General features: G+C 44.7%; 1 protein-coding gene across 1 annotated transcript in view; it reads left to right on the forward strand.

Annotated features, from left to right (window-relative positions):
- The window catches only part of LOC125292540 (potassium voltage-gated channel subfamily H member 7), a 50,043-nt gene that overhangs the window by 17,048 nt on the left and 9,140 nt on the right, over nt 1–23,855 (forward strand). Inside the window, exons 4-10 of the mRNA XM_048239898.1 lie at nt 6,761–6,916; nt 11,839–12,270; nt 14,224–14,435; nt 16,592–17,017; nt 20,388–20,787; nt 21,781–21,981; nt 23,412–23,666. Of these exons, the coding sequence (XP_048095855.1) occupies nt 6,761–6,916; nt 11,839–12,270; nt 14,224–14,435; nt 16,592–17,017; nt 20,388–20,787; nt 21,781–21,981; nt 23,412–23,666 (2,082 nt within the window). The remainder of the gene's footprint in view (nt 1–6,760; nt 6,917–11,838; nt 12,271–14,223; nt 14,436–16,591; nt 17,018–20,387; nt 20,788–21,780; nt 21,982–23,411; nt 23,667–23,855) is intronic.

A 23,855-nucleotide genomic window follows, 5' to 3' on the forward strand; every position in this document is an offset into this window, starting at 1 on the left:
TTTCGATGCTTAATCATACGGCGCTGCTCGCGCATGGTAACCTATGAAAATGCTGGCTTAGTTTATTGCTCAGAGTGAGGTTTATTTTTGGTGCGTATGGTTGCATGAATCATACCAAATTCATCTTTTCTTCATCACAAACACGGGGCACTGGTGCCAACACAGCAGCCGCTATTCGGGGGAGTAGAACAACAGCGTCAGCAGAGTTTCCTTGTGTCTGTACACATGTACACATATGACTCCATTTTAGCTCATTATTGCACAACAGTAAGTATTTAAACAAACATCCTTGGTGTGTAATGATGGGTATATTTATGTACATAGCATGTTATGTATGCTTGATAGAGTCTTTGTGATTTCTAGACTCCCACTTAGGGAACAGACATAATCACAATGACACAACTTAGGACTGGACTAGTAGTGGCAGATTTTGCTAGCTTTTGGACCAAAATTGTCAAGAATGCTTCTTCTCTCAGGATCATTAGTGTCTTCCAATATGGCAGTGTAAATATAGCCCTTCAGCTGAAATGGCAAGTCTTGTCAGAAGAGGAGTTATCTGTTGTGTTGAGACTATTTCCACAGCCACCTCACAGGCATGTAATATACAGACATGGAGAAGGTATTAAGTCGAGTAAACACACACACATATAATTAAAGGACTGTGAAAGATGAAGCCTGCTTCAGATGAACAGAAGACATGTGTTTTTATTTATTTATTTATTTATTTATTTATTTATTTATTTGAATGAATTGCAGAGAAAGAAAGAAAGAAAGGAAATTGAAAAGAAGGAAAGAAAAGAAAGAATGAGAGGACATTGAGCCAGAGCTTCTCCATCCCTCACAGAAAGAAAGAAGCTATGGTAGTGGTGATATCCATTGATTCTGAGCTATTTTATCCCTCTGCATTCGATCAAAGTTTCCTTAAATAGCATAGTGCTAATAAATTCCAGGATTGATTGGTCAGTGTCAAGATCTAGACACTTTGTTCACTTGGCACCAGTCTGGCCCCACGGTCCCTGTTGGCAGAGAATCAAGCCATGAATTCTCTGTTCAATCAGCATGTTGAAACCTGCCTGCCTCAACAATCATTTCTAATGACTATCAAAGGGTGAAAATGAACCTCTTGTCTGCCATGATTTCAGCTCCTGATTTCTTTGAAAAAGTAGACAATGTCCCAGCATCTTTCTGTATTCCACTTTCTGTCTTACTTTTTGTAAAGACCAGTGTGATATCTAATTTTCCATTTGGAGAAATTCTCCTCGTGTTGCGGAGAAGAAGGCACATGGTGGTGGTGAATAACTTCGATAAATTCCTCCTTGGCCACATTGTCTCCGTGCGTTATGTTTCCGAGGGAAGTTGTTTCCTCACGCTTCTTACTTGAGGAGAGGTGACATTCAGCATGAGTCAGGATGAGTGGTCGCCCCATAGCTAACCTCTTTAGGATGCTATTGTTTTTCCATCTGCTGTGCTGAGGTAATTGCCCAAACAGGCTTCCGCTGCATTATCTGCCAGTAAGCCACACGGCTCCCCTCACGCCTGAGGTAATGGCTTTTCAGAAATGGTCTGCCAGAGCCACTCAGCAGGTGAGAGGGAATCGCGCTCGCCACAGCTAACAAATTAATGAATGATCAAGTTGGGCTTATTGTATTCAGCAGGCTTTACTTCTAAATTGGAGATTACGCCCATTTTCTGGAAGCTAAACAAAGATGGGAGAGGGGAGCGTCCAACTGCAGTTTCGCAAATAATATTTCTGGAAAGAAATTGTAGTGCTGTATTTACCCTTTGGTCTTCGCTAGCCATGACAATTTTATGGATAAGTGCTGCCTGTCCCAGTACGTATAACAGTGGAACTTTGTGAGGACAGCACAACACAATTTTCTAGGGCACCTGAAGGTGAACAAAATCCTTCCTCCACTGACTTACTGTATGTGTGGATCCTTTGCCATTCCAAAACTACTGAATCACATGCTATTCAGAAATCTCTGTCCAGTCTAACAACCCAGCACCGACCAAGTCGCTGAGGTGCTCTTTTATAAAGCAGTAGGGAAAACTTAACCTGAAGTGCACTTTTCCCCCAAAAAAAATGTCCCATCTATCAACTCCACAAATACATCTTGATCAAATTAGACGACCCCCGTTTTTTTTACTCCCCAAGCAGTCAGCCAGCCACCCCTATTATAGGCTGACATAGCTAATGCGCTCCAACAGGAGCTAGTTATATATAGTCAGACAGCGAGTGCACTGCTAATGAATGCAGCTGACAGGCTGGCCGCATGAGCCGGCTCAGGGGAGGGAGGCCCTGTGAACGTTGCAAAATGTGCGTCCACAAGCCAGGGGTGTGTGTGTGTGTGTGTGTGTGTGTGTGTGTGTGTGTGTGTGTAGGCTGGCAGAATGCATTTGCATTGGCTGTACGGGGGATCTGTTTGATCTGCCCGCTCGCCGCACATCAGGTACCCCGCCTCGAGGGGGAAAACACACGCAAGCCTCCCTTTTCAAAGGACAGGCCACATGAAGAGATAAAGGGAGTTCTTGGCGGAAAGGGGGAGAAACACAGACAAAAAGAGTCCACTCCTGACAACAAAGTGTGTGTGTGTGTGTGTGTGTGTGTGTGTGTGTGTGTGTGTCTGTCTGTCTGTGTGAGTGTGTGTGTCTCTGTGTGTGTGTGTGTGTGTGTGTGTGTGTGTGTGTGTGTATGTGTGTGTGTGTGTGTCTGTGTGAGTGTGTGTGTCTCTGTGTGTGTGTGTGTGTGTGTGTGTGTGTGTGTGTGTGACTGCGTGTTTCTGTAGTTTATTTTCATTTAACAAGTCATCTCCGTATTTAGCCAGCGACTGTTTATGTAGTTGAATGTGCTGAGTGGGCTTGAGTTTGTATTCTTAATTCTCATCGTTGGTGTGCCGTTGGTGTGCCATGACTTGCTAACAGCCCCAATAAGGCAAGAACACTCACCGTAAAATCCATCCTCAAAATCATTCTTGCATGGGCAGCTCATGAGCAGATATACATCAGTGCTTCGTCCAGATTTTGAAAATGATTTCTGTGATCGGATAATTAAAGTTGGAGAACGCAGCTTAGAGTATTAGTGAAGTTTAAGCTTCAGGGTCAGAGTTAGGATTTCAGGTTCCTTTTATATGAATCAGTGGATTGCAGTTGTTGCAATGCTTGCCTGTGTACCTTTGCACTGCATTATGGATGCTGGAGAGGTTATCAACAAGGTCCCTGTGGCCTCTGTTTATATCTTGCGATTGAGATTGATTCACCCTTATGCTGTCTGAAACATACCTGGAGGACACTCTTTCCATAACAAATGTTATGTTGCAGTAAATCCCTGAAAATAACTGTGCATGTTACTGTGTCACTTAGTATAGTATAGTATAGTATAGTATAGTATAGTATAATGTAGTATAGCATAGTATAGTATATAGTATAATGAGGTATAGCATAGTGTAGCATAGTGTAGTATAGTATATAGTATAATGTATAGTATAGGATGGTATAGTAAAGTATAGTATAGTATAGTATAGTATAGTATAGTATAATATAATGTAGTATAGTATAGTATAGTATACTGTAGTATACTAGTATAAAGGTATAGAGTAACCAGTGTGCTAGTTTAGAAAAGGCATGCATCAGATGGTCGGGTGTGCATTGCTTGCTCCAGCTTTTCAGACTAATGATCCAATCCAATTTGCACAGACAGTGATGTGAAGCCGTAGTGTTGTGAAGGGAAGCATCTGCTGGGAGTTGTAAATACATGTATTGACCCCTCATGTCATGGACATAGATTTTCCTGTACCATTATTGTGATTGTAGTTGATAGATACACAAGGCCCTTAGAGGAACACTGTGTGTGTGAAGCAGTGTTGCATACTGCCGTTTATAACAAGGTTAGACATGCTCATCTGGGAAAGGCCTGTGTTGAAGTTTAAAAAAAAAAACACAACCAATGATGAAGTCAAGGAAGTGCACCCTCTGATTAATCAGTCTAATAAATCAATCAGCAGAGAGCTTACAATTTTGCCTGTGGCTCACTGTCCAGTGTTAAGAAAGGTACTGTCTGACAAGAGACTGGGGAAAAAAATAAAATGTGTGCTGACTGACTCATATGTTGCAAATACTGTAATCATGGTTGTTCCTTTTGGCAATCTTTTGGAATGTTTAAATTCACATTTATATAGTCAGGCCAGAAAGGATATGTTATAGGGGTATAAAGTCTGACTCATTCTCAAATTTACAAAATGGCAAAAATGTTAAGCACATTAGAGCTACAAACCAGCCTCCAAATGAATTCCCTGCTAGTGTGAAATCATCACATCAATCAGCATCACATTTTTTACCTTGACTGACATTCAATTCTAATACAGTAATTTCCTGTGTATTACCCGCATTGTATATATGACACAGGACAGTGTTTTATGCAAGTTAAAAAAACAAAAAAACATATTAATCTATACTACAGTCTAGCACAAAAAATGTAGACAACAAAATATGTTAGACCACTTACTGTTATTGTTTGGATCAGATAGCAAGTATTTCATTTAAAAGCGCATTTCAATTAGCTGCATTAACAACACAGTAGCATAAAGCTTACCTTTGTGAGTGTTCAAGGATTACATTTTATTCTAAGATAAACCATTTAATGTCTATCATGTAATTCTTTCTATAAAATGTAAAATCCTGTCTCATTACTGACATGCTTTCAGGGTCGGGTTCAGGTAAAGAAAATGCATTCATCAAAAGGGATCAAATTTGCTTTACTAGTCACATGGAACAGCAGTTTAAGGGTTCATCTGAGGCAGCTGTCTTTACAACAGTATTTAGTAATGTTCATTATAAGGTTGGCACAGCCACATATAGAATGAATACATAATTTTCTCTTTATGTGCCCTTTAGATTTATGGAAACTGTATTTCTCTCAGCTTTTCAAATAAAATGTCCATAGAACGATGAATAATTGCCACATAGCTCAAAATATAATTCCCCTATGTACCTCACTTATTTTAAGGCCTATCAGTCCTTGACATTTCCGGGGTGGATTATGAGGCAAAATCCACAATACGACCTTCCAAAAAATAGCTGTCCTTACTAACTTGAGTTATTTCCGCACTAATGCCTATTTGAAATGTTACAGTTAGACTGCTAATACATTTTAATGTGAAAACATAGAAGACCATAGAGAAGCAGACCTTAAAACTGCCTCCTTTTCATAATTTGTCTCAAGAAAACTACATAAGACAAGAAACTCTTGGCATACTACAGTATGTATGCTTGGTGTATTATTTCTCTACAGTAGATATACATGGCTTGCTAAAAGGTGTGTAAACCAATTATTAAGCTGAACAACTGAATGTGTGATATTGATATAGCAAGCTCTAGGTATGTCATGGTCTATTCCTTCTAACAAGTACTGTATCTACCTTCCCATGGGCATACAGAGATTGTGTGATTAACCCTTCCTTTAACCCTATCTGCCTTTGTTTTAAAAGCTATATGGTTAAAATAAAAAAGCCAGCACTCATAGACACTGATGCTGATGTCAGCTATATATCACCACAACAATGTAGCAGGTTTAAAACTGACCATCTTAATGCAAATGACCTCAGCTAAACCATACGTCTTCCTGCACCATAAAACACAATACACTGCTTATTAACTTATTACCCTCATTACAGTACAATTATGTAAAGCACTCAAGTGTCGCCTTCCCTTTCATCTAAAAATAAATCCCTTTCATGCCTACTGCGGACTGGCTTAATGTATGTTTGCTATAGCTGGCCCGTGGCTTCAGCAGACAGATAAAGAAAAGTGAACCTTTTGTGGTCCAGACACCCAAATATTCCCAACTAATCCTTTGAGCACCAGCTATCACTTCATCATGTGCACAAGACAAGAGGGTTTTTTGCTAATGGATTCAGCCAACCACTAAAGGGGCTTTGGGAGGCAGCTCATCGGATCACCAATGAGGGATGGATTGGTCTGAGAGGGAGATAGGGACATGGGGAGAGGAGAGGGGAGTATAGAGAGGAGAGGGAGGGCAGTGCTGGCATCCCCGAGGCTCACGAGCAGAGGGGCAGTGGCTGAAATCATTGTGTTCTTACCCTCGTCCTGTCTGCCCGGTGCATGTCCAGCTAAGCCCCGGGGCCCCCACGTGTCTGGGCAGGCCACATGCGGAGGCTGCACCGCGTTGGGCGCTCACAGGGGGAGGAGGAGGAGGGGGTGGGGGTCTGGAGGATGAGGGACGGAGAAAACAGACACAGGGGAGGTGGAGCTGGCGCTGAGAGGGTCCAGGTCTGCTGTATTACTCTCATCACCTATCCACACACCACCCTCTCATTCAAACTGACTGAGCCCCCCCCCCACCACCAACCCACACACACATCCCCACACACACATGAGCCCTGCTGTCTACTTGAATGGGCTTTTCAACGCTAAATGCCTCCTGGAGTGGCGCTGAGGGTCTGCTGACCACTGCGGGCCTGACACTGTAAATGCTACCGTGTTGTTTTGGGCTTCTTGTTCTGCCTCTCCCATTACACGGACACTGTGTTCCGAATCGCCACTCACTTGTGCACAGAGCGGCCCCATGCTGCCCACATTCCACAGACAAGATGGGCTTCTATTTGTGCAAAAGCAGTTTAAGCATATGAGAGAGATAATCCAAGGATGAAAAGAATAAGCTGCAGCCGGAAAAAAATGTGACATTTTATTTATTTATTTATTTATCTATCTATCTCTCTCTCTCTCATCCCTCTTTTTCCTCTAGGTTCCGATTTTCTGTGCAACACACACATTATCCCGGTGAAGAACGAGGATGGCGTGGTGATGATGTTCATCATCAACTTCGACTACGTGCTCTTCGATGGCAGCAGTGACTCGCTGGAGCACTACCCTGTCACACCGCCAGCAAAGGCTGAGAACCGTGAGTTTCCATGCCCACCATCTTGTTGGCTGGACACTACGCAGGTCAAAGGTCAAAGCTATAATGGCAATAATGATAGTACTGAACTGTAAATGCATGACAAGCTCTGAAATAAATACATTTTCTTAATTGCTTAGGTTTTAGGGTATGTCTGAGATTAATGTATTGTAGCCTTTAGGGTAGATCCATATGATTAGGATGGCACATTCTCTATTTGAAATCAATTTCAACATTGCCCTTTTTCTCAGTATCATTCTAGATATACAAGCATCGCTGACCAGCTCATAAGCACATTGTCGTGTTCAAATGTACGTTGTAAAAACTGTAAGATGTAAGGGTAGCCGCAGTGATGTAAACAGGAAACATATAGCAGTAATGAGATGAGCGGTCATGCCGGCTCTGACACCTTGAGCTGTAATTATGACATAATTAATGCTGCTTATTCTCCAGGCGGCATAGATTAAGCCATTTAGCTTATTAGACTGTCAAACCATAGGCTGCGGAAGAGGACAGCTTATCCTCCAACTACTGTAAAAGTCCTTCCCCAAGCGGCCTCTTCATGGATGAAAACATCTTGGTGCAAAAAAAAATAAAAAAAATAAAAAAATCAGGGATTCAAAAGGAGGTCCTCAAAGTTTGGCTCTGGCTAGCCTCTAAAATGGATGACATGCTGGCAGAGGAGAGCGGGGTCATCAGCAGAGCAGGCTAATTGGACGGCAGGCCCTTGGTGGCTATCAGCAGTCCTGAGAAAGCTTGGCCTCCTCCAGCTCCCCCTCTACTTAGTGGCTGGCCAATCTCATAATTGTCTGCCATGCTAATAAAAGATTATCCACGTTCATCTGCATATGCAGTGTGTGCAATTACGGCCGGAGATCCAGATTAATTGACAAGCTGTTGTATGCTCAGGTTGTCTGGGCATACCTCAAGGCACATTTCTGTACTTGACCCTGGGTTTATTTCGGAAATTATCTAGCGCTCCGCGTATAACGCACGTTTTCCGCCACCTTGGCGCCCCAAAACTGGTAGCACGAGGGTGAAGCACCTGAACAGGTAGTCAGCATCCGACTGCAGAGGCGCGAGCGATCGGCCTCGAGGGGGGTGGTCAGTCCGTTAGTTAATGAGAGGCTTGGCTGCCGCTCCTGCTCCACTTTCCCGCTGCTTCGTCATTTCTGGAATTCCACTCTCAGTGCTCTTTGTTCTCGTGTGCCGAGGGATATTTTTAGCTGTGGGTTTACTGAGCAGTGCCGTGTGAACTGAAGGGGAGTGGGGGTGGGGGAGTGGATGACTTGGAGGCAATGAGCTTGTGGGGGCTCTATGTGTGTGTATGTGTGGAGGGGGTGTCTTCTCCTGGGCCACTGCGGTTCTGTCGGGGGATGTAAATGTCAACAGGGCACCTTTGCGTGTTTTGGAGCGGAGGTGCTAAGCCCAGAGTGAGCAGCGAGGGAGGAGTCTGCCGCCTCTCTGTTCAGCAGGAATCCATCCACTGTTAGCAGGGTGATGGAGTGAATAAATGTGTGTGTAAGTGTGCGTTGCTTGTGTGTGTGTGTGTGTGTGTGTGTGTGTGTGTGTGTGTGTGTACCCTGACAAAGATCCTTATTGACCAATGAGAACAGCTATTTTTTTCCTCTCTTGGGGTTGGGTATTCATATTTTATGGTACCATGGCAACACGTCGTTGAACAATGGAGTATAACTGTTTGACTCCGAAATCTGTGCTGAGAGCATCGCTCAGTTTGAGGAGGGTACAGGAAGAGCCATTTATCCACATATTTATAGTGCTGCCAGAAAACCTACACTATCCACTTACATTCTTTGGGGCAGCTCTTTACCTGAATATTAATATGACATTATATTAATATTATAAAACCTCTAGAGCATAGAAGGCAGATATTCCCCTTATTTGCTTATCCTTTTAAGCACAGTCTCCCACTTTGATCTAATATCTGTGTACGAAATTATAGTTGCTTTGAGAGGGGAAATTGAATGTGCTCAGTCTAGTGACCCATGCACAATTTAATGGCATTGCAAATTAGCCCAACAGGCTCTCTCCATAGCATTGATCTTGACATAAAGCTCCTTCTCTGTTGTCCTCGGCTGTAAAATATTCTCGTCAACACAACAATCCTAGCCGAGCAATGATCCATGCCAGTTAGATCTGAACTTCACTAAAGCAATGAGCAACACACAACAACAGGCCTGTTCGCCACGGGCTCTTAAGTAGGGCTCGCTTACGAAACGCTCCCTTTCGCACTCTCACTCTCTCTGTTTTTTTGGGTCTCCATAAAGAAGAGTTGCACCTCTTCAAAGACAAGCCGGCACCACATTTGAGTTTCAATAGCTCTGCGTTGCATTACAGTAGACACATAAATAGCTGAACAAAGAGTATTCATTTCTCTCTCCGGAGTGCCAGATATGATTGAGTGTATGAACAGGCGGGTTGGAGATGGAGCCGTGTGAGGCAGCGGTAGTGATCCCCAACTCCCCACCCCCCACCCCCAGGGCTGCGTCTTGTATTCTCCCCCTCTGCCATGCAGCGCTAGGCCCTCATCCCACAGCCTTAAAGCACCTTATATTAGTTTTCTAATTAGTGACTTTCTGCTGTTACTAAAGTCAGCCCACTCCCCTGGGGTCTGGGGGAGATTTGCTGACTGCTCTAATGAGCACGCCGTATGAAACCCTCGCCACTCTGCCTCCCTGCCGCTTCCCTTTCCAAATCCCTTTGTCCCAACGCCGAGAAATGCCCAGGCCGGATCTGCTGCCTCAGCGGTGCGAGTGTGCCCCCCTCGTCCGCGAGTTGTGTCAGGGCACGGTGGCATCCATTGTGCGCCCAGGTTGTTGTGACACGAGCGCGCATGTGACAGCTGGGAGGCAGCTGGCATCGGTCGTCGGTGGCGACGTGTAAAGGTGGCGCTGAGAAACGGCCCCCGCCTCAGGTTTCCCTCCGCGGTCCGGCTTCGCTTTCAGCCCCGGCTTTTGTTTTGTGTTTTTTGGCCCCAGCCGGGTTCAGAGGCACCCTCCCGTGGAGTGCAGCGCTCTCATGTGTCTCCTCTGTGCACGCTACTGTACCAACATGATACTGTACCTGATACTAAGCTCAGCCTGGTAGCCGGAGATGCCCCTATGTGTGTGTGTGTGTGTGTGTTTGTTTGTTTGTTTGTGTGTGTTTTTTCCACCCCTTGTTGTCATGTTTCACAAACTGCTGAGTTCTTCAAAAATTCAAAGCCGTCCCATTAAGATGCTCCTGAGGGTTGGCTTTGTCACCTGCACTGTCAATAGATTTAAAAAAAAATCTATACCAACTAAATTATTAATGCAATAATCTTCAAAGCGGGCCAAATACAAGGGAATATTGGACACCGTGGGAATTTGAATGTGTGTGCGTGTGTGTGTTTGTTCAGGCCTTGATTAGCAATAACCGTGCTGAAAAACAGTATCTAATTAAGTACTTATTTCAAGAATGTATAGCTCTGACTAGTGGCCAATTAAGAACCAAAAGACACCTCCTGATACATTTGTTTTCATCTAATAAACATAGTGGAGTTTCTCATTTTCATTTAAAGTCCCTTTGATACTGAGCATGCACCTGGAAAACTGTTTAGCATTATTCAAAGGCAGTGGAATAGCCTTTTAAACCCTGCTTAGCTCATGACTTCTCTTGGTCTGCCTCAGCTGGGGACTGTTTTAGACCAGCTGCTCACCTGCACTGTTCTCGGCTTCATGCTACGGGCCAGTGACGTTCAAACGAGCGATGTCTCAACATTTTGGCTGTTGTTTGTTCCCCGGCAGATGCAATTTCTGTTTTTTTTTTCCCTACTTTGATTCTGCATATTCATCAGCCAGATGAGAGCAGTGTTTGCGGTGGGGAGAAGACGTGACCATCGCCATCCCATTTGTAGAGAAAAACATTTTGCTGTAATGAGTCCTGGGGTAATAACCAGCAAGGGCACTCAGAGTTGAGTGGGTCACAGTGGAGCATTTGCCCCAAATTATTAAATTGTAGAAAAAATATAATCATTTCACAGACAAATTGCCTTCACTTTTTACCAAAACAAAGAACATAGAGAATATTTCACCACTGGTAGCATTTTTTAGGAAAGTTTTAAGTAGGACTTTTATATCTGCAAGCCACATTGCTAGTAGCCAATAAGCTACTAATGGTAGCTGCAATGCCATTGTACTTACAAGCTTTTGATGCTTTTGAAGAAACAAAATATGTTTTTTATTTTCTTAATACGTGTCTGCATATTCCTAGATAACAGTTGACAGAAAATACATTTAAGTTCCCATTCAGGTCCATTCACTGTTGCCCTCTCATGCCACCCTGTGCTTTATAGTGACACGAGGTGGGTAAAGTGCACTGCCCATAGGTGCCGACATGAGTGGGCTTTCTGGCACTTTCTGTCACTTGCCCACGCACACCAGCACTAAAATGTTCAACTGACAAGCATTGGATAATGTTGGTGCCTATGTGCGGGGAGCCCTAACCTGCATCAGCCCAATTAAACTAATAGTACAGGCTAATACATAGATTCAACCCTTGACATGGGTTGTCAACCTGTAGGTGACTCAAGCCAGCGTATAACCCCTTACATGTATGGTTAATCTGCTGGCTGCTGATCTGCTATCCCGGGGCAGTCTAGTGTAAAAGAAGCTTAAGGCCTAATGACTATTGCCTTCCTATTGATCTGTTGCTTGGAGATGTCTTACCCTGACACATGTCCCACAAACGGTCTTGCTCCTCTTTCCTCTGTCATCATAATGCAGTCTATGCAATCAGTTAATGTGGCACTGTTGCATTAAAATATCAAATTGAATCAAATTGAAATGCTTGATTTCTTCTGGCAGGTCATTAGAAACATCAGTACTGCAATCTGTTCTGCAAACAAAAGAAGCCCTCTCTTATCATTGTTATCCCTCCATCAGGCAAGGGGAGATTTTTCCGTTTCCGCCTGCCAGCCCTCAGCCTTCTGGGCACCAGCAAGCAGTCCCTCCCCCAGGAGGATCCGGACACGGTCATGATCGACTCGCCCAAAGACAGCGAGGACTCAGTGGCCATGAGGGACTTCCGCTCGCCCACCAAGGACAGCTGCAGCCCCACCAAGGCTAATGATACACTGGCGCTCATCGGCTCTAGCCTCCCGTCCTCGCCCGTCAGTGTGGCCAGCCCGGTCAACCACTCGTCCCCCAAGCAGGACGCGTGGGACAGGCGCAGCTCCACATTGCTCCAGTCCACCACCTGCTTGGCCCAGGTTCCGTCCCGCGACAGCCTGTATAGTCGGAGGCGAGCTTCCTCGGTTCACGATCTCGAGAGCTTCAGCGCCAACACCAAGCGGGTGTTCAGGCACACAAGTGAAGGTACTCACCTAATCTGCTGTTCTAAATGTCATTGCAAGGTCATAGATAAGATTATGCTATATAATATCCATCTGTTGTTAGGCGAATGAAGAAAAAAAAATGAAGTGTCCAGTATAATAGTCAATAACGGTAGAAATTGTAAGTCTTGTTCAAACATTTCATTGCATTTGTTTTATCTGGAAGCAGGCTATGGATGTACTTATTATGTTTCCATCTAAATTATATTGAAAGTGGTTAGAGTAGCTCCTACTTTCTGTCACAAATGCTGAACTCACAACGGTCCAAAAATCGTAAGACAGTAAATCAATAGTACTCCATTGTACTCGGTAAGGACATGAGACAGAGCCTGCTTTCCCTCAAGAAAGACCTGTCACACTCCGTCTCCCCCCCCCCCTTTGTCCGACTAAGTTCAGATAAAATGCCTCAGGTAGAATGCCTCCAGACACAGCCCTAATCTTCCATCCTCCTCAACAGCACTTATGTTGATTTGAGATGAAAGTGAGTCTTCCTTTTTGTCATCACATAGCCCACTCCACACAGATCACTGATTGGCAGCCTGAGAACAGATCTAACAAGCCCTTCTCTAGTGAGCTTTTTTTTTCTTCTCCGTAATATAATCCTTGAGTCCTGATTTCTGGTTCAAGGATGAGATTGGAGGAAATGATTCTGATTTGATGTTGAAAGTGGATAGTATGACACATGAATGACCCATTTATGTGGGCTAATAGGTTTTTAAAGAAAGGTCTTTAAATGCAAATACTAAATGTCAACAGTATATCCATAACATACATCCTCTTTAACCTTTTTTTGCATTTTCATGCCTATTCTCCTGCTTATCAGTCCATTGACTGGAAGACCTGGAAGCATAGGTCTTTTCACAATCACATGCACACGTGCGTGTGCACACACACACACACACACACACACACACACACGGTGAAGTCATCCTGACGTGCTTGCTACATGTATTATCTGGAGATGTCAAGCCAGCGCAGATGCCTGTGTCATGTCATGTGCCGATCACTTTCTCCTCCTACTCGCCGTGGTGCTCCTCGGTCCCGCTTTAATGTGCTGTCTGTTGCTGGGGCCTCATGGCCGTCGTTAGTGTGGAATAGCAGCGCTCGGCTCGCGCCCGCGCCCGCGTCCACATCCACGTCCGCCTCGGTCCGGTGACTGCTCGGCGGAGACGTGGCCACCTCTCCGTGCCCCTGCATGAATCAAATGTGGTTTGCTGTTAATTGGACGGGAAATCAATGAGACCCCGAACACAAACATCCCCACCACCCCACCGCCACCACCATCCACTTGCTCCTCATAAGTCAATCTCATCAATGCCATCGCTCAGGCAGGGACTGTCTCTGTCTGTCTGACTGTCTTCCATCTCTGTATATGTTTTTATTGTTGTTTACATTGTTACCACAGAGTTAGTGTGCTGTGTTAACATACCAAAACAGCAACAGAGCCTGCCAGTGAATATTCTGCAAGAACTCACTGAAATGTGAAATATAAACATTTCCTGCTGCATTCCATAACCCTGGCTACATACTGTAGTATAATAATAATGATATTATTATTATGTATTTTCCACTGCAAATAAATATAATGAGTTACAGTCACAAATACAGGAGCTGACTTGAAAACATGCACTATTATAATCATGTGTATATCTCTTTGCAGATTTGTGTCTTTGTGTGTGTATATGCACATCTGTACATGGGTATATTTGCATGTGTCTAAGTGTATTCATAGTATGTGCTATGTGTGTCTCTGTATGTTTTTATTGTCAGTGTGTGTATATGGGGTTTCTGTGTGGGAGGGTGTATGTGGGTTTTCTGTGTGTGGGTGGGTGTATGTGTGTTTTGTTTGTGTGTATGTGTGTGTGTGTGTGCTGTACTGTATGGGACACCACTGCTGGTCTCTGAGGGTCAGTGGGTTGTGTGTGCTGTGTTCCAGGTCCATTCAACCATCTCAAATCCAGCCTGTTGGGTTCCACCTCCGACTCCAACATCAACAAGTACAGCACCATCAACAAGATTCCGCTCATTGCCCTCAACTTCACAGATGCCAATGACAGGAAGCCCCCATCTCCACCGTCCTCAGAGAAAACCATCATTGCCCCAAAAGTCAAAGATCGAACACACAACGTGACAGAGAAAGTAACACAGGTAAGGGCTGTGTGTACTTTGAGAAATGTGTGAATATAGTCTGTGCCTGATGAGTCATTTGTTTTCTGCATCCATACTTTATGGTAAAGATTTTATTGATGCAATCGATGGCTTCATCTAGACATTACTTTTGGTCAGGAAGAGCTGTCTCCATCAGCTTAACTACAGGAAGCAAGGTTTGCTTGGTGGAATATTTATGGAAATGTATGTAAAACAGATTATATTTAACCAAAAGCCAACAGCAGAATGGTGTTTACAAAGGTCACAGAATCCTAAATCTTCTTCCTCTCGTTGACATACAGTAGTGACAAATGTAAACCCTGTTTAAGCCCTGGAATAGATTTGTCTGCGATGAGAGAAAACATTCTTGTTAAAGCTTTTTAAAAAGTGTCACATTGATTTATTTGCATCTATTTGTTGTATATGTACAATAAAAAAAAACACTGTGTGCTGTTCTGCCCCTGTCCCTGCCCTGGCAGTACCTTTGAAACTCTCACTCAAGGTTGCACTGAATGTGGTCTGGCTCCAAGGGTAAATACACAACTGTGCTCTCCCTAATGTCAGAATCAGTCTCGGCTTGCACTTCAGGGCAGCAGGCCAAGTCTCCTTAATGGCACTCACATCCCCCTTTTTTGTGGTAGCTGAAAAGGGAACGAGAAACCGTTTTTTGTGTGTGTGTGTGTGTGTTTGTCTGTGTGTGTGTGTGTCCGTGATGGTCTCTGCTCAATGGATGGAAGCCTTCACTACAAAGTGCAGAGATGGCTATTGTTGTAGCTCCATTTTGTGCGACGGCTCGTGCTTTTGGCCTGTCACATTTGAGGGATTTTCAAATTACCTGCGCTGCCCGTGCGGATGGATGAAAACGCGATCTCCGATTCATCAGCGGCACTGCAAAGGAATGTGCTGATGTGACACTAAACAAGTCCTCTGCTGCCTCTCCCAATTTCTAATGAACTATTTATCAGAGAAAAGTGCACTCATTTGCTGACTGTCACAGCTCATTATACAGACGGCGGCACCCACTGTTGTGAGGCTTGAGTTACAGCATTCAGCACCTGGATTAGGCCTTAATTAATGACAAAGTCACAACCTTCTGCTTGCAGACTCGGACACGGGCCGATCAGATTTTCCATTTGGGTTTCTCATCTAGCATCTTAAGGTACTTAGCAAACGCGGCTGCGTCATTCAGCAGGAATGGGAACAACACGTAACCAGTAGCATATTGGAGTGTTTGGAAATCAAATACGAAAGGGGGGGGTGGGTGCTCGTCACCAACCCAGCCTCTGAAAGCACACAGTTTAATGAGTCATTTGTCAGAGCACTGGATGCTGTATTTGTCTTATGCTGTGATAATAACCCTAACAGCAGGGGCCACGTTGGACGTGAGTACTTAGTGCGGTGCTTGGCCTCTTCCGTGTAAGATGAAAGCCGAGACCCGCAGTGCTCTTTGAGAGAAAGCTTAGCAGCACCACTTCTCAGATTTGCAGAATCATATCTGCAGTCATGCCCTTGGGCGGAATGCCTTACCTGGATTGCTCTAGCAATAACCAGGCAGAGAGATGAATGACACTGTGGTTGCCTTGGATAGAGGAGCAAAGGCGGATAAATATTTCTGCCTCTGAGAGTAGTTGTGTCAGTGTCAATGATGCCTTCAAGGAAATAAAAATGCTTGTGTTTATAGTGGTGCCACAGAGAACACTAGACTCACAAAGGAATAACTGAAACCGCTTTATAGAAAAGTACAGAGACATATCAGCCTGGAAGTAATTAAAAAATGACAAGTCAGTTCTGATAAGAAGCAGCCTTAGTCTCTGAAGCTGTGCTATAGTTGTATTTGACATTAGAAATGAGAAAGGAAGCATTTCGAAAATAAAGACAAAGCAGAGACATATTAGACTGTGTGCAATGTTATTACTGGCAATGTTATTACTTCACACTGAAAAATGCTCATCTTTATTAGTTTTTCATGTGAAATTGGTAAAATTGGTGATCCTGAAGATAAGAACAGTCTCAATAAAGCTTGTTAACCACACCTAGAAAACAAAGATTTTACTTATAGGACTTTTTTATCATATATTTTATAATATAAAAACAGAAACTGATCTTTTATGCCTACTTCTTCATGGCACTAACTCTCCCATTGTCTGTGCTTGTAGGTCTTGTCTTTAGGTGCTGACGTGCTGCCCGAGTACAAACTCCAGACGTCTCGCATTGACAAGTTCACCATCCTGCACTACAGCCCGTTCAAAGCGGTGTGGGATTGGCTGATCCTGCTGCTCGTCATCTACACGGCTATCTTCACACCCTACTCAGCCGCCTTCCTGCTCAATGACCGCGAGGAGCAGAAGCGGCGCGAGTGCGGCTACTCGTGCAGCCCGCTCAACGTGGTGGACCTGATGGTGGACATCATGTTCATCATCGACATCCTCATCAACTTCCGCACCACCTACGTCAACCTAAACGAGGAGGTGGTCAGCCACCCGGCCAAGATAGCCATCCACTACTTCAAGGGCTGGTTCCTCATCGACATGGTGGCAGCCATCCCCTTCGACCTGCTCATATTCGGGTCGGGATCCGATGAGGTAAGCGTCCGAGCTGCCCTTTCTGTCTGCAACGGGCTCTTTTTTCCTCCCCATCTCTAAATGGGGTCCTGGGAGTTCAGTTCCTATTCACTTGTAGCTTCTTAAAACCTGAATGTTTCATGTCTCAGATCTGAGGGGATTATTGTATTAGATGCAATGCTGGATTTCTTTTTTTTTTCTGAATGGTGGCCGTTTCTAAAATCCATTTATGTGGATTAATGGCTTACCAAATGGCAATCAATGGTGCATTTAAATGAGGAGGGGAGCGAGGGAAGTAAAAGAGAGAGAGAGAGAGAGAGAGAGAGAGAGAGAGAGAGAGAGAGAGAGAGAGATTGTTTACACAGCTTACATGCTCCTGTTAGTGGGCTACTGGCCAGGAAGGCTTGTTTATTCCTGTGAGAATATCCCATCAATGGGTCATCCTGGCATTTAGGCACATGCTGTTCCACGTGACCGGATAGAGTAATGGGGGACTCCAGATGTGCATAGTCAGTTGAAGCTTTGGCCAGGGATGGTGATGTAATGGTTTGTCTTGGATACAAAGCAAGGCTTCAGTAAATAAAGAGCACTGACACCATAGCGGGCTCTTCAGTTGAATGAAATTTGGAATTTCTCACCAGGGATGTTCTGTATCTTTAGATATTTGGCACTGAGAATATCTTTGTTTTGTTGGAAAACACAAGAATTTTACCAATTTAGATATTGCATTTTCATTGCCGTTTTTTTTTTTTTTTCTCAAGAATCTCATGTAGATATCAGTCATATGAAGAGCTGTCTCCCTGAGAAGACAGCCCTCTGTCATTTGCCCAGAGGGATTGCACTACTGTACCTGAAACACTAATTAGACAGTCATGAACATCTTTCTTATGTTGTTCTCTAAAGGCTAACACTTGCCTGCAGTGCCAGGGCCATCCGTTAGACAACTACTCCGGAGATGTGTCATTTGTGTGTGGGGGGGCAAACAGCTCCTGGTCTGACAAACAGCTCTGTCAGAGACCAGCCTCGGCGGCGAGCAGTTTAAAGGGTAATTGGTGGCCATTTGGATCGCCCTGCTTTTCTTGAGCAAGACGCTACAAAGGAGCCGGGTGCTATTTATCGCAGGCCTATTTATTCCAAAAACTCGGCTCTTTCAAAGCGCAGCTGGTGTGCGAGACCACAATGATCCGGGTACTTTATATCGCAGCCCAAAGCCTCAAGGTGGAAGGCGCCACCCTGCCCACCCCCACCCCGCCGAGCCTTTCTCTCATGGTTTTCTGTCAGCCGGCTCTAAGACGGTGGAAACAGAGCTCCTCCCTTGCCATTGTATGGCACAGCTTTAATTTAATAACACTAGGCAAGCTGTCTACTTAGGCTCCAAATGGGGAACAACATTGATTTCACGTTTCACAGGGCTAGCCATTTATGAATGACATCGCAGCACAGTTTTCGAGGGACTTTTTTCGACTGACCTCAGCTGAATGGACAGAGCACAATCTCGACTTGGTTGAGTTATTCGTTCATTACAGGGTTTTCTCCTCCTGCGGTTGACCAGATGGACTATGGCCCTGCTGTGGTCCGTCATCTGTATTTTTAGAGGGGCAGCAAATGAGCAGCGGACAGATGGTGGATTCAGGAGGCCGTTCCCGTGTTTCATTTACAGGAGTCACATGTGGGGCTTTAGCCCACCTCCGCACTGCACTGAGAGCAGTGCTACTGTACCTCAGCAGCTTATGGAAACCTTTTAATGAAATGCCTTCTCTGTGTGTGTGTGTGTGTGTGTGTGTGTTTGTGTGTTTTGTGTGTGTGTGTGTGTGTGTGTGTGTGTGTGTGTGTGTGTGTGTGTGTGTGTGTGTGGCATGCTTTATAGAATTGCTTCAATCTCTCTTTTTATTCCAAAGAACATGCCTGCTTTTATCCGCCTATTGCTTTTAAAGAACAACTTAAAGTGATGACTTTTTCAAGCAAAGGCAGTCCATGAATCCCGAATTTCCATCTCAGTTTCAATTATTGATGTGGGACATCTTCATCCCAAGCATCGCATCATCTAAATGAAGCTCTCTGTGGCAGTCGAGGACATGGGTTATGTTATTGTTTGTGACATTTTCAATGGACCGCAATATATGTTTACTGTGTCACTGCGACCAGAGGTAGATTAATATGACAGCGGCCTATAAAGACCGCGTTGGACACTAAAAGCAAGGGAGTAATTCAGAAAAACATTGTGGGCGCATCTTGTTGACCTCAATCCACATGAGCAGAGATCCCTTTTTATGCATGGCGCGAGATGGTGGCTTGCCCAGTACGTACAGTAGCGTACATATGATAATGAATGAGAGTTTACCTATCTCCACCAACCTTGTTGAATGAATATGAACAGACAGTATCTCACAAAGTTGTGTACGGTACTAACATATCTTTGGTGTATGCTTATGTTTGTAAGCATTAAATCTGATGTTGATGTACTTCTCAAGGCCAAATTAGTATACCCCAAATATACCACATATAGTACACCACCATCTCCTTTACTTTTCATATAGCTATATTAACTGAGCTACTAGCCATCGTTCAATAAGACTTAAGTTGTGTAAAGCACATGTATAAATCACTTCAGAGTTCCCTGTTAAATCCAAATCATTCACAGTCATTCTTTGCAATACTACAGTACCGTGAGCCATCCTTGCTACCCTCTCTCTCTCTCTCTCTCTCTCTCTCTCTCTATCCACCTCTCTCCCTCTCTCTCTCTCTCTCTCTCTCTCTCTCTCTCTCTCTCTTGCACACCACAACATCGCTCCTCTCAGGCATATCGCTGTCAGCTGTGTCCATGAAGACGTTCTCCCAAAAATATCCCCGTGCTTTCTCTATAACCTCAATTTCCGATGTTGTGTTTTAATTGTTAACTAAAGCAGCGAACTCCCGATAGAGGACGGGGTGTAAGTGTTGCCGTCTGCGATGCCGATGAGATAGAACAAACAGCATATTCCCCAGCCTCGGCCGTGTTTCCCCAGTGGATCTTGGCAGATGAGAGGTGTCCTCCGCCTGACTGTGTGTTAATTTGGCCCTGGAAGAGCGTGCCAGCATCGCATGCCAAAATGAGGACATTTGAATATGAAAAGCAGACAAAAAAACGTATGAATACATATGACGCATCCTGGCTGGCACATCTTATTTAAGTCCCATATCGACTTTATCTCCTCCGTTTGTAAACTAGAGGTAATTAAGGGCTACTTTTAGAGGGGGAAAAAAACATTGAATCAATACAGTGTTAAGTAAGTGTTGAGTTTAAAGACCTTTGAATTAGGGAACCCATTTTCTTCCCTTAAGAGACCAGTCTAGTTTTCGAGACGAAACGTCCTTCACCTAATCCTGTGTCTGTTATGCCCCTCGTTTGCAGACCACCACGCTGATCGGCCTGCTGAAAACGGCGCGGCTGCTGCGGCTGGTGCGCGTGGCCCGCAAGCTGGACCGCTACTCGGAGTACGGTGCAGCCGTGCTCATGCTGCTCATGTGCATCTTCGCGCTCATCGCCCACTGGCTGGCCTGCATCTGGTACGCCATCGGCAACGTGGAGAAGCCCTACCTGGAGCACAAGATCGGCTGGCTGGACAACCTGGGCGTGTCCATCGGCAAGCGCTACAACTACAGCGACCCGAGCTCGGGCCCGTCGATCAAGGACAAGTATGTGACGGCGCTCTATTTCACCTTCAGCAGCCTGACCAGCGTGGGATTCGGCAACGTCTCGCCCAACACCAACTCCGAGAAGATCTTCTCCATCTGCGTCATGCTCATTGGCTGTGAGTAAGACACAACAAAACTCAAATGCAGATCTGTGTGTGTGTGTGTGTGTGTGTGTGTCTATGTGTGTGTGTGTGTGTGTGCTGTTATGTATGTCTCTGTTGGTTCATAAAGACAGTTTGTAGATCCGCATACAAAAACACTGTACCTGTTGAATATTGTATAGTGTCCTCATACATTGCCATGTAGCATATGTACATACAGGTGTGTGTGGGTGTGTACTGTGCATATCCCTTAATGCTGGAACTGATGTGCTTATACCAAGCTCAACAGGATTACTGGTCTGTGAGAAAATGACCACCAGCACACACTCCTATTCATACATGCATACATACAGTATGTATTCTGCCTAAGGATGCCATGGATTAAAATTAGGTGGCACGGTTATCAGTGAAAGAATTAACCTTAGTTTCATGGTTAATTTCTACAATTCAGGGATCGCCAGTTCCTCTGCAATTCTCACTATGTAACCTTATCATAGTCATATACACAATAGTGTCACTTTTTTGTGATTTGTTAAATTAGCAGAAAGGGCACCTGATATGCTACAACAGTGTCCATGAACACAGGAGGGAGTAGATGCCATAGAGTAGATTTTAAAGAGTAGGAAACATGTAACAGAAGAGAACTGAGATTAGCTTACAGTATAACGTTATAACCGGTTATTTATAAACTCCAAACTGGTTATTTTAAACATCCCTAGTGCTGCCACATTCACAGCATGCAGGCTCTATGTGTTTGTGTTTGTTTCTGAATAACCAGGAGGGTTGTAGTGCTCATTCCTGTCACCTAGACAGAAATAAGGTGACTCACCTGCTCTTTTCCTTCTCTCCTCTCTCTGTCTCCCTCTCATTCTTTTCTCTCTCTCCCTCTCTCGCTTTCTCTCTCTCCCTCTCTCTCTCTCTCTTTCTTTCTCTCTCTCTCCCTCTCTCTCTCTCTGTCTGTCTTTCTCTCACCATTCCTACATGCCTCCTCCTCCTCACCTCGCACAGCTCTCATGTACGCCAGCATCTTTGGCAACGTGTCAGCCATCATCCAGCGGCTCTACTCCGGCACGGCGCGCTACCACATGCAGATGCTGCGGGTCAAAGAGTTCATCCGCTTCCACCAGATCCCCAACCCCCTCCGCCAGCGCCTGGAGGAGTACTTCCAGCACTCCTGGACCTACACCAACGGCATCGACCTCAACACGGTACGGATGTGACGGCCTGCCGACGCATCCTGTCGGCTCTCACCTTGGGTTAAAAGCAGCAGTGCTGAACCTCATTTGGGGGCATTAGTTCTGTTGGTAACATACTGTGTACATGAGATCAATACCTCAAGCGGACGCTGTCATTGATATAATGACAGAACTCATAAAGGTTACGCCACGCTCACCCCCATCACTGGCCAGCACGATTGGTGAATGCACAACACAACCCTTTATGAGTGCTCATACACAGTGCTGCTGAATGCATGTCGCTCTGTTTTAAGCGCACTGAGCCCGTCAAAGAATGTCTGTATCGTTGGACAGTTGTCGTTATTGTTGGATAGTTTGATGCAATGTATTTTCTGTTTGTCTTGGTGTTGTGTTCCTGTGGTTGTATGATGTATTCTGAAAGCAAATGCTTGTCTCTTTCCATGTCGGCCACATGTCAAATGGAATGACCTCACCCCATTGGAAAAAGCAGGAGGTAAATGCGCCATAACAGGAACTCTGCTGTTTTATACCACTTTTGCAGATTGTTGTACTTGATTTCATCTCTGTGATAACTCATGCTGTGTAGTGTTTCCCCTCAACCATAAAAACCCCAAGCCCTGAAACAAATAGTTTTGAATAACCTCTAAACAAGAACATTGCATAACAATAATAAAAAGAAAACAACCCAAAGTCTTAATCCCAGTCTAATATAAAGAAAAACATACCAATTGCAATATTAGACACATCTTCCATAGTCTTTCAATGAAGCTGAGATTTTGACCAGCGACTTCATACAGTACAAAGCATATGTCTTTGCCTTTGATGTTTAAAGGGTCCTTTTGAACTCAAATGGAATCTCACAGACGCACACTGCCATAGGAGTGTGGAGAAGCACTGTCTTTCTTGTTGCCATGCAGTTTACTATCTCAGCTAAAGCTCGCTGGTGCATGCCTACCAGGCTCTAATTAATAGCGTGCTGGGAGCAGTTTATGTGCTCCACACATACAGGGTGTCTCGTGCACGCCAGCTTTAGCATTTCTACTGTATGCGTGCTAAGAACCCTCAATTACCTCTCTCATATCACACCTGAGTAAGCTTACTTTATGCAAATCCCAACCTCTTCATCTCTCAGAGCATGAACCAAGGCAGGGGACAAATATAACTCCATACATGTGCATGGAATGTGTAATGGAATTTCCGCTGTATTGCTATTATTAATGGACATCTCAGAGCTTGTTGAGGATTGTTATTAGGGTCTAGATTGGTTTTAAGGCTGGGGTAAAGATACCTCTAAACCTCCACTACTGGCCACTAAACGGAGGAAAATCAATTTATTTTAAATAGGAATCCAAACTAGAAATAGAAAATATTTTTGACAAAATATATTTTGTGTGTGTGTGTGGCGTGTGTGTGTCTGTGTGTGTGTGTGGTGTGCTGTGCTGTAGGTGCTTAAAGGTTTCCCCGAGTGTCTGCAGGCGGACATCTGCCTGCACCTCAACAATAACGTGCTGGAGGAGTGCAAGGCCTTTCGGGGGGCCACCAAAGGCTGCCTGCGTGCACTGGCCATGCACTTCAAGACCACCCACTGCCCACCCGGCGACACGCTGGTCCATTCCGGCGACGTGCTTACTGCCCTCTACTTCCTGTCGCGCGGCTCCATCGAGATCGTTAAGGACGACATCGTGGTCGCCATCCTCGGTGAGTCCCGTGGACAGGCATTTGCGTGTCTCGAGCTGTGAAGGACACAGGAACATAAGATGGCCCTTCTCTTTGATGTCCCACAGAGACATGCTCTGCCTTGTGTCTCACTCGAGTATTCCCAACCGTGTGCGTCTTTGTCAATACTAATTGCATGATTTTGCCTGTAGCCAGGTCATGACAAGGCTG

Source organism: Alosa alosa, chromosome 3 (genome assembly GCF_017589495.1).
Source record: "Alosa alosa isolate M-15738 ecotype Scorff River chromosome 3, AALO_Geno_1.1, whole genome shotgun sequence".
Taxonomy (NCBI): Eukaryota; Metazoa; Chordata; class Actinopteri; order Clupeiformes; family Clupeidae; genus Alosa; species Alosa alosa.